Source organism: Puntigrus tetrazona, chromosome 6, assembly GCF_018831695.1.
Source record: "Puntigrus tetrazona isolate hp1 chromosome 6, ASM1883169v1, whole genome shotgun sequence".
Classification (NCBI taxonomy): domain Eukaryota; kingdom Metazoa; phylum Chordata; class Actinopteri; order Cypriniformes; family Cyprinidae; genus Puntigrus; species Puntigrus tetrazona.
Window position 1 is genome coordinate 18,419,529 of NC_056704.1, and position 12,084 is coordinate 18,431,612.

The 12,084-nt window shown below is 35.4% G+C and overlaps 1 protein-coding gene across 2 annotated transcripts in view; it reads right to left on the reverse strand.

The window, feature by feature from the left end:
• Nucleotides 1-12,084, reverse strand: part of LOC122346396 (gamma-aminobutyric acid receptor subunit gamma-3) — a 91,950-nt gene that overhangs the window by 55,691 nt on the left and 24,175 nt on the right. For both annotated transcript variants that reach the window (XM_043240994.1, XM_043240993.1), the window contains one exon: nt 11,117-11,184. In XM_043240994.1, coding sequence (XP_043096929.1) covers nt 11,117-11,184 — 68 coding nt within the window. The remainder of the gene's footprint in view (nt 1-11,116; nt 11,185-12,084) is intronic.

The following is a 12,084-nucleotide window of genomic DNA, read 5'->3' on the forward strand; positions in this document are numbered from 1 at the left end:
AAATAGAGGGAGGAAAAAGAAACTGATTCTCAACTATAAAATGCATGAAGAGTTTGTGAACGCGTCAAGTGGAAGGGACCCCTGACTGGACAAAAACAGGAGTTGGAACATTGGGATTTTTCATAATTGAACCTTTGATATACTGGCAAAAAGAAAATGATCATGTATGTATATATGTGTGTGTGTGTGTGTGTGTGTGTGTGTGTGTGTGTGTGTGTATATATGTGTGTATATATATTAATGTTGAAGACAAACAAAAAATGCAATATAAATCAGTAATGATTAATCATGGTTTTTGTTTGTATAATATATGTTAAGAGACACATATAAAGTATATATTTTGAAAATACGTATATATTAATATTCATAAACGTTATAAAATCTCTCTCTCTCTCTCTCTCTCTCTCTCTCTCTCTATATATATATATATATATATATGCATGCATGTTTGTATTTATACATAATAAATATATACAGTACACACTATTATGTACACAAAAACGTTTATTTTGGATGTGATCATGTATTATTGTTGCCCCGCACTAATGTACATATGAATATGTCCATATGTTATACATATAGCAACCAAAAACTGATTCAATTTAATTAAATTTTAACTCTTAGCTGTTCATTTATTGACTTGCATATACATATAATGTATATAAAGCACACACATGTATAAGGCAAACCTGGGAAGGCTCTAAAAGAGAGATACTCTGCTCATTACATTCTCTGGTACTATAATGTCCATGAGCAGAAATATTTGTGGAACCACTTCCTGCCTAAAAATCGTTGGCAATCCTGTATGTGACAAGAATAATAACAGTTTCTGCACTGATCATTCAGAATTAGCATTGCACTAATGTAGTCCTATGCTGATTATGGCAGTACCTGGAATGCTGATAATATGATGTTCTCTCTGAAGCTTTCATTAAGAAAATAAGCACTCATGAGACAGAATTGCATATTTACGGGGCTGCTTAACTCATTAGCAGTTTATGTGGCTCTATTAAACCCATTTTAATGTGTTTATATGTGTTCTATGCTGTCAATGCGTGCGATCAAAGTGGCACTGATGAGGAACTGGCTGACTCTGTTGTTTGGAAAAAACTGAAATATTTATCATGCATTGAGTAATTCCACTTAAGCTTGTAAAAGTTTAATGGTTTTTATACACATCTGAACAACGAGATAAGTGTAAAATGGTGTTTTTGTGTGCTCAAATAAAAATATATTCTCAACACACTGTTCCAAGGAGATTTGCTTATCATGACTTACCTAAGTAGATCAACGTTCTTACTGGTCCTAGAATTACATTACTATTGGCCAATTAGATATTAGAAGCAGACAAGCGGTTCTGAACCAGACGCAATAAGATTAAGCGATGCGAGAGGCTATATCTTAAATCAGAGGTTTTGTCCTAAGCAGCTGCACCATGACCTACCAGGGTAAATGTATACCAGCAACATTATCATAACGTTCTGATGGCTAGTGTTGGTTCATGTGATAACTAACATTGATAATAATACATTAAAGTATTTATTCATCTTTGTTAACTTTGATTAACAGATATACAACTCTTTACTGTTAGTATTGTTAGAACTGCCTTGTTCACGCATGAATCCTCTCCAGTGAATGGGTCCCACTGGAAGAGTCTCGCCTGAATGAGGAGAGAAATATGCACGATCGTCATTGTTTATACGTAGAAAAAAAAAGTCCAAACTTGAATTGGTGTTATGTCAATTAATTGCGTATTACTTATTGTGATGTTTTCCTGAGCTTTTTGGATTGTAATTCTGACGGCACCCATTCACATCAAAGGATCGAGAGTGTGAACAAGAGATGTAACGCTAAATTTCTCTTTCTTCTACATTTTCAGCAAACTTTTATTTCCTTTCACAAGTTAACAAATGAAAACGTATTGTAAAGTGTACCAGTATTTACCAGTGTGTGAGAAGGAACTGATCAGTTGAATATAAAACGGTGTACCACTCCACAGCAGAAGGTGGCGGTAATGCACATATTTACATTGGTTGCCAGCCGCCGTTAAAAACCAAGAAGAAGAAGAATCTGAGTCGATTGTGTCAAAACAAATACAACACACGTTTTACTATCTGACTATCCAAATCACACATTGGTGTTAGTGTGAATAGTCTCTGCCAACAAGAGTGTAAATAGACACTTTTTTATTTTTGGGTGAACTATCTGAGGTAAATAGACTTTAAATCAAGTCTGAAACAGGTTCAGTCACGCATGGAACTCAACCTAACCTACAATAGTGTCTATAAACCTCTATAAACGTTGTTCATATCACCTTCTTACTTTTAAATACATCACTGAAAGCAAGTAGGTGGCTGCACTAAAGAGAACCAACTGTACTGGAGTGTTTGTGTGGGAGAGACTGGCTTGCCAGCATTTTACTATCGATGGGTACCACAGTGAAGGATTTCCTTAGCTACACATGGTTGCCTAGGACACAGACTGACCCAGACGTTTAAAAATAGCCAACCCCAGTACCGACACGCTGAAGTGGGCCTTTTCAAGCTTTACCCTGTTAATGAGGTGAAACTCATTGTCTGTGTGATTTGCTCAATCATAACACCTTATACTCACACTGTTTACCTGAAAATGCCAGAGACAAAGTCAATACAAAGTGGTCTATCAGAGAAAAAGAGAGACTCCAACCTGCAGCTCTAGAACTTGCTGCCTTTTAAATGACTTTCGGCACAAGTTATCTTGGCCACATCACTGACTAAATCTTTGTTATCAAAGAAGGTCATAACAAAGACGTGCATAGGAGGACAATCGATGCCATGCAAAGTTAATTTTACCCCTTTCCGTACAAGCTTCAGCAGAAAGTATATCACTGCATCTTCATTTTCTTTGCTACTGAGGTGTCATGTTATAAAGACATTCACAGGAGACGTATTTTGTGACATCAAAAGCATTTTAGTGGAGAGAGAACAGCTATTTTTATTTGCCTGAACCTGGGATCAAGAGAATTCAGAATCCAGACAATGTTATATGCAGGGCCCTTGTGATTTCCTAGCACGCATTACTGGCAATTCTCTTCAGATGTGCCAGAGACAGATTTCAGCCTCTTATCTAATGTCAAGAGAAAGCTTGTGGCTGAGCTCATACAGCTGGAGATGTGTATGCAGATAGGAAGAGTTTGTTCCATTAAAAAATGTCCCCTCCTACCCCGCTGCTAGAGGCTCTTTTGAAGGTACTGGATGACCATTAAAAAGGACTATTTACAAAGTGTATTAGAATATATGGCAAAACAACTTAAGAACTAATGATTAGGCAAAAATCTGTATATAAAAAGACGTTAAAAAAGAAGTTTGTTCAAACGAAGAAGTCCTAATAACTAAATAAATAAAATAATAAATAAATAAACAAGGTACAATTCAAAAGTGTGGGATCACTAAGATTCACCCTATGTACATTAATGCCATTGTCAAATATTATTTCTATTTTATGTACTTTAAAAACTTTAATTTTAACCAGCCATTAATTCATTATTCTTCAGTGTCACATGATCCTTTGGAAATCATTGTAATATGCTGATTTATTGTCATTTTATAGATTTTTAACCATTGTTTTTTGTTTGTTTTTTAAAGGAAATTAATACTTTTATTCAGCAAGGATGTGTTAAATTGATGCAAACTACTTAGTGTATTTTTGTATGGGTTTTCCCGTTTTTCAGTTCTGCTGCCATGCTTTCTTCCTTTGACCCAGTTTCCCATGTTCCCTTGATTATGCCATTCTGTTAACCTGTGTTTAGTTAAGTTATTAGAAGTCATGATACAGCATTACCTTTTTAATACTCCACTAAAATTTTAATTTTTGGACTTTTTAATTTTGAGGAAAATGCATTCCTCAAGCAGCTTAATAAAATAAACATAATACAGAAATGTATACAGAGACACATGTTTTCATGAGCCTGGGTTGGATGAAACGTGATCATAAAGACTTGAAAAATTATTAAAAAATGATTTCTATTTGAATACATACAGTCTTTTTATCTACCAAGAAAAAATATTTTAAACAGACAGTTATACAATTATAAATAAAGTGTGAGAACATAATATAATATAGATATATGTATAATAAAATTAAGAACCAAAAAAAAAATCAATTTAGAACACAGAACCCCAAGGATTTTATAGGAATAGTTCATCCAAACATTTTTATTGAAATAAATTTATAAATTCACATAAAAAAAAAAAACACAAAGACAATGACATCAAAATTGATAATATATATTAAATAAATAATAAATATGATAAAATAATATATATTAATAAAATAATATATAAATAAGCATTTGTATATAAAAATAAACATTTAATTAGTAATTAGTACAAATAAAAGTAAAAACAAATAAAAACAATATGAGAATAAATATTGCTAACATTTTCTCCATTTGACATATCACCGTAAAGACAGCTTTTGTACATGGGAAAAGCATGTCTCCCCTTGACAGGCTACAAATACACCTGTCATTTGTCTGAGAGCACATACCTGTCTGACTCTGTAAACCTTAGGCCACCGCCAGGGGAAGCTGAAAGATGACGCTCAGTTTGATGCTATCAATCATACCTCAGCTTTCACACGGGATCATTGATTTTCATTGCAGGGCTTGACATCAGCTCGACACATCAGCCTAGCTAACGCAGGGCCGTTTCCACATCAACTGCATCATGTTGTCACCGCTTTCAGCTGTTCGGCAAGTAACAGATCAACATGATAAGTAGAATGATCTCACATTTTAATGTAGATCTTAAAGCTCCATTAATTACAATTATACCATCAACTGCGGTTTAGGGACACGGGGGACACAAGGAACAGGGATGATTAATGCTAATTTATCAGCCCTATTCAGCGTCTGGCTGCTAGCTGACTCATGTTCTATAGAGCCATTAAAATCAAATTATATAGCGCTTGAGACCCGTTTTCTGCAGTGAATACTATGAAGTTGGCTATTTCAGCTTCACACAATTAGATTGATGAGCAAAGCTGATTTCTCATGTGGACAAAAATCAAGCGGCACTCAATGCGCTTTGATAATCATGGTCAGTTATTAGGAGCATTCATATCTCTGAAGCACCATTACAGCATCATATCACACCGTAAGCAAACCACACTGTTATTTTAGGTGCAAATCTATTCAAGCCTCCTGTTCAGCCCTGCCGTTCACATAATCACGTATCGCCTCTTAACACAAGCCCTCTGAATAATTTGATCATCTCACACCGGCCATTTCTTACCCCTGCAATAAGCCTGAACACCCTCGGGCAGTCACTGGCCAAGGCCAAGCTTGAATCGCTCAGTGAATGGAGTGACCGCTGACTTCAAACTGACAAGCAGATGTTGGCTGACGGCTGCTTTCCTTATTCAGTACCTCCTTAGTAATCCTCCACTCCAGCCTCAGGGAGAAACTCTTACCATCTGAAATGTTACTTTTTTGCCATGTCCTTCAGCAGTGACGCAAAATACAGCAGAAAGAAAAGTGCTAAAAATACACAATAACAAGGTTCATATAAATATAGTCAATGCACCTAATTTGTTTTCATTTCAAACATTTGAGCAAATTACTGACTAAATATTGCTTGCTTGACAGCTAGCCATATTTTATCCATGTTCATACTTTGTAAATTGAATAAATGAAATTGTTTTTACAGTAAACAGATTTAAGCTCATTAAAACGGATTAAAATCAGTCAAATTTTTAATGCTTTGCTTTTGTGATCCAGATGGTGTAGTTACCTGAATTGAATATTTGTGTTTTAAATACACAATAAAAAAGGTTTATATATTTAACATCAATTAATTCAATTAGTTTTAATCGTATATATTTTATATAACTACTAACTAAACTACTTTACTTGACTTTTTAACAAATAAATTAAAGTGAACACAGGTTTGTGTATTCTTAGCTATTTTTATATAAAGGAAGTTTGATTAAATATGCAAATAGTCTTTTCAGTTTCTTAGTACTGTACCGTTTCATGTATTGTATGAACGACTCATTTGGTAACACTTTAGAATAGGTAACACTTGCTAACGCTTAACTATGACTTTTCTCTCAATAAATTCTTAATTTTCTGCTTATTAATACTTAGTTAGGTAGTTGTTAAGTTAAGGTATTGTGTACGATTAGGCATGTAGAATAGGGTCATGTAGAATAAGGAATTAGCAATAATAAATGGTTAATATACTAGTAATATGCAAGCTAATAAGCAACTAATAGGTGTGGAAGTAAAATAAAGTGTTATTTTAAATGTATTATTATAATTATAAAATATGATTTATTAAATTCATAAATATACTGTATATATTATAAACACTGAAATCCAAATGATTGGACATTTTATGTATTTCAAATACGCAAATCTTAAATTTGGGCCTAAATGTTTTTTAGTGTACTATAATAAAATTAAATATTTGCAATTTATATATCGCTTGCAAATACTACTACTACTACTACTACTAATAATAACAATGATAATGATAATAAATATAGAGAGAGAAAACCGTCAAACTTCTGAATTGCTATTAATAGAAAAAATTAGCCAGACACTGCAATAACAACATCTACCAGCAGGGGCAGACTGGGTCATGCTAATCACTCAATCTCGAACCCTTGTGAATACCCTCTGCATGAACTCTGTTATTGATGGCCTTTCCACAGACACTTTGTCTCAGATTGAGTTGATCAATACTCAGAGCAACTGTAGCAGCAAATTTAAACTAAACTATAAAATATTTCTTCTCTAAGCATTAGTAAATCATGCACATGAGCCGCACTGCAAAATGTGCCATTCATTCTGAGCCCAGGAGTGAATGACAAGTGACAGCCAAGTTTCATCATGAAATGAGCTCTCCCCGGCCTTATCAGTGTAACCGAACCAAGTGAAAATTTGATTTAGATGTATATGCACATCAGTGTATGCGTTATCAAAATATAGACTGAGTATGTAAACACTACTGACTGATACATGCAGATATGACAGGTCCTGATAAGTTTGAATTCAGAAGACAGAATTGCTGCCAGTTTTGTAATAGCTGTAGACTGATGAACTGCTGGGATTTCAATATCTCTCCCACAGGTAGGGTTTCACGGTATAGTGGTATAAAAAATCTGAATTTCATATCAGTTAGAAACCAACAGCAGTTCAGAAAGCAAAGTTTTGTTTACACTGTAATACGATTTACATAAAAGCCTGTTTTTACAATTAAAATGGAATGCATTTTACATAATATATATTGAATATAAGCTTATAACGGTGTCAAAACTTACATATGTGAGTAAACGATCCCTTTAAAGTGATCCAGTGAATGCTTACATTATATGCAAAGCTATTACATTCGTTCAGTTTGTTGTTGAGCCAATCCTACTAAAAGATACTACACTTTATTGATCCCACACCATCTCTAAAGTTAGATATCCAGCAGGTGGGCATAAACATCTGAGGCTACCACAATCAATCAAAATCAACACAGTTTGGCAAAAAAAAAATAAAAAATTAAATTGCAATGAGCCATTGTCTCTCCCTGGGAAATGATTGCAATCCGTAACAGGTGAGCAGGAAAAAAAAAAGCAAGCTGAGGATGAGATCAATACGCAGTTGAAAGAAGCAAGGTATGAGAGCAATCAGGTGTGGCCAGGCTCACAGTCAGCCAGAAAAAGAGTGAAGCCGGAGGGCCGTGCTTAAACCTTTTCACCTTTTCTGTAGGGAGTTGTGAGCTGGACAAGGATCCGAGCACATAGCGACAGGACCTTTGCCGGTCTCTGCAGGGTATTAACTGCGTTTTGTGATGGTGATGATCTGCCGCACTGACTAATCCCCACATTCTTTCATATAATTGTTACCTATAATCCACAGGATTTTAAATGGCACATGGAGAATTAGGTGCAGCTAAAGCGACCTGCTGTGTTGGGGGAAACTGACCCCGTCTATCCGCAATTTTCTCCTAGGCCTTTAATTTATTGTGTAAATGTTGTGCTACTGGCGTGGTGGTGTATGGGGAAGGAGGATGACGCACTGAGAGGACCAGATCTGTACCCCTGCAAGCTCTTTCCACAGAAATCTATACAGTCGCTTACCTGTATTAAGGTTTATTCACTTTATTAGATATAGAATAACCAAAACACAAATGAAGACCTCCTTTAAGGCAACAATCAATGCCGTATTAAATGTTCTAGCCACCATAATAATTGAGAAGCCCAGCAGGAATTCTGGTGCCACAAACAACAAGCGATAACGAGAGAAAGTTTGTCCCTGGTTGACAATGGTTTTGGCACATCCTGTGCATAACAATGATTAAGCTCTATTTTGCTAATCCACCATCACAGCGTGAACTTGAATAATAATGGCTGGATTTAATTGCAGGTAAATGACACACGGTATTTCCTGTCCATTACAAGTAAAGCTGGTTTAATAGTTAGCTGATAATGGTTTTGCATTTATTAATGTACACAAATGATGTATGCCATTAAAGGTAATTACAGGGATAAGTAAAGCAGAGTACACAAAATCAATTGCGAGTTGAAGAGTGTGCTGCATTGTAATAAAGTATAATTATAATAATCACAATTAAAATAATGAATACAAATGCCAATGAAATTATTGATAAATACTAAACAAAAAAGTGTCTTTATTAATAATTAAATGAAATAAAGACGACTTTATTAAAAAAATCTAATGTCAATAAGGTCCAAATGGCAGAGATAAAAGATCCTGTTTATCTGTAATACTCTGTTTAATACATAACTCATCTACATATTCAACTACATATTCATTAACTAAATGAATAAAATTGAATTCAACTACATTGCGATCTTAAAGTCAAGGAAATAATTTGCTGAATGGCAGGTAAATATGCACCGCTCATCTTTATTTAGGATTATGGTAACATTAGTTAGTAGCTATATTTATTTTTTTACATGATTTATTGACCTGTTGCTGTTATGCATGAAAATATTATTTTTAGTGTAATGTTAGAAAATGTTTAAAAATGTACTAGTAAATGTTGAGGTTAACCTCAAATCCAAAGTTCTAGCATGAAACTTTAGATGGCACAGTCTGATTGGTCTAACTCAATCTCACATAATGAGATTATTTTCACTCGACACAGCTGATGGTTCTCTCCTGTATTTGTAGCCAATGAGCTCGCAGCTCAACATTCAAATCCTCGCCTAGTCCTTGCTGTAGCAGTAGCAGCTCACAATCCTTCACCCTCCCCAGCTCCACCTGTATAGGTCTACAATTTTTTGTCACTCTTAAACAATAATAATTATTTTCCCCCAAAATTCTAAACACTCCTATGAAAAGGTTACAATGGTGGCTATGTCCCTGTACACGGGAGGCGACCCATGCAGCATGATGACGCTCTATAAGCGCATTTAGCAATTGAGTTACATAGCCAAAAACCCTCCCACTGGAATCACTGCTGTGGCTTCTGCGTAGGTGTTTATTCATTTTCTAGAGTTTCCACACTATGTAATACAGCAGTGGCCAAACAAAGGAAAGCACAAACAGCAGGATCGGACCATGATGTAAGAACAGATGCCTTGAGGAGGGAGTTTGAGTCTTGAACATTATAAGAGCTCCACTACAACTATTATATGACAAACATAGGCAACAATAAATACTACTTTTAATGTATATTTTCTATTCACTAAGGTGGATGGTGTAAAAGCCAGTTGCAGAAAATAAAAATGCCTTTTGCTTTGTTGGCTGAGCCGGTCCTAGATGTGCAAATAACCTGTCTGACGATGTTATTGTATGTGAGGCATTTCAAGAAAATGAAATTGTCATGGACAATAAATGAGATATTGGGAGATGGAGAGACACAGTGTCACAGAGCATGAGATAATAGATTAATGTAAGCATATTTAAATGTTTTTCACACTTTGCATTCTGACAACTCATAAAGCCCATGCAATAAACCAAAATGAAAAGATAGGAAGATTACAATAAGTTAGATTTCATGTTAATTGACTTCCATTCATGTTATTGAGAAATCCACATTCCTCTGAGAAATGAAACATTTTCTTTACCTCTTTAGGCTGAATATGCAAATAAATCATGTGAATATGCATGACTGCGTTCGTCGCAGAGGTTGCGACCTTTAAGGTTCCATTCAGATGCCGGTCTAAAAAGAATGTCAATGTTCCTATCTTAACATTTAGACATTTAGACCTTGAAAACTTTTTAGCACTCTTGAATATTATTGTCTGCTGTGAATTGTAAGAAACATCTCCCTTAAGGCTTTAAAACAGCCCTTAGCACACTGTTAGGTGACATATCGATCAATAGCTGCTGTTTCTTCAGGTGGTTGTTTGGCCGCTACTCATTATCCAACAATTCTCTCTCATTCTCAGAGCCCTGGGCCGTAATAATTGGAAGTGAATACACACACTGATTTTCAAGGATGAATCTGATGTATTGGGAACCAAAGACAGAATCGAGCTCCAGAGGAATTTAACATCCATTTGAAGTGATCTGTCGCCGTCGTCCACATTTACATACGATTTCTATTGAAGCGCACATAAATATGGAACAAGCTGCGGCTTTATTTAATTTTTTATTACTACAGTAGATAAAGGCGATGAATTTTTATGATGAACTATTATATCAAGTGCCAACCACTGTGCAAAAAAACACAGATACTCTTTTCCTCTGCCGCTTCCTATGTCTCATTTTAAGTCTGAGTCTTTTCTTCCTCTGTCTTTCCCCTGAAGCTTTTCTCTGCCTCAGGGGAGATGAAGCTTGAGCATTGGACTCACATCTCAGAGGGATAGCTAGTGGCCCTGCTTTCAACTCAAACCTACAGCCATATGTCACCTATGGGACTTAACTATAACTGTTGAATGAGTGAAAGAGAGTGACTGTGAAATAGAGAAAAGGAGACAGTAAAGGAACATAGTTCACCCCATAATGAAAGTTCTCTCATTATGTAAGCTGTTTTATGGAAAATAGCAGCATGGAGATTCTAGAAAAAGTTCCACAGAGAAATAAAAATAAAATAAAATTTATAGTGGGAACTATCCCTTTAAAAATCGTAATAAATACAATAGCACAGCTTATGGACATGCATTCACTCACCATATTTATTGATGACACGGGTCCAATACTATTTACGAAGATATCAACATCAATGACTGTCGGTTTAACTGCAGAGAGAGAGAGAGAGACAAAGATGACATTAGACTTATTCCCAAAAAGTATTTTAACGAAAGACGCTTTAGCTTTGAAAGTGTTTCACAATACAGTTAGTGAATTGACATCTGTTTATGCATCCTACGTAAAAGCAATTTTATGTTTGACAGCAGTGTTTAATGAATGAAGTGTCTGCACATCAAGAGGTCATAAAATTGTGATGCCATTATATTGCATAATTTTCTCACCCTGAATCCAACTGAAATCTCTCTTAAAGGATTTCCTCTTTGAGCAGTTGATTGCAATAATCTACAGTTTTAAACATTGGTTTGATTGACATTAAGCGTGGCTGAAAAGCACTCGTCACTTCTGAGAAATGAAGTGGAAAGTTGAGGGAGGGGGGGGCCACAAAGGAAGGGAACTGTAAGAATTTCAATATGAGTGAAAGCCTGGTCTGACAACCCTTCATTAGGAAAGCATTTTCTGTAGCCGAAGAGATGAAGGAGTGGTCCATTCTTCACAAACCCAAGAAAATGACAAAAAGACAGCGAGTCAAGTATGATCAGCAGTATATAAAAAGTATATTTTATTACAATCTTTGACGAATGTACAGTAACAACCACATTTTTCCGTTTCCCTCAGTCTTGATGCCTTATCCAACCTCTGACCACTTCTGTCAGTCCATTAGCGCTCGAGTGGGCACAACCCCCTCAGGTGTGCTTAGTCTTAAATATGAGCATGACATTTTCAATCTCCCTTCTCATTTCCTAAATGCCTTCTTCACTGAGTGAGCATCAAAAGTTTCCCATATGTGCAAGAATTAACAGTGTCAATTACCTTGATATCTTGCATGTTATGTAGAAGTAATGCAGAAATTACTACATCAGGACGCAGTTTTTTTATTAAATATTAAT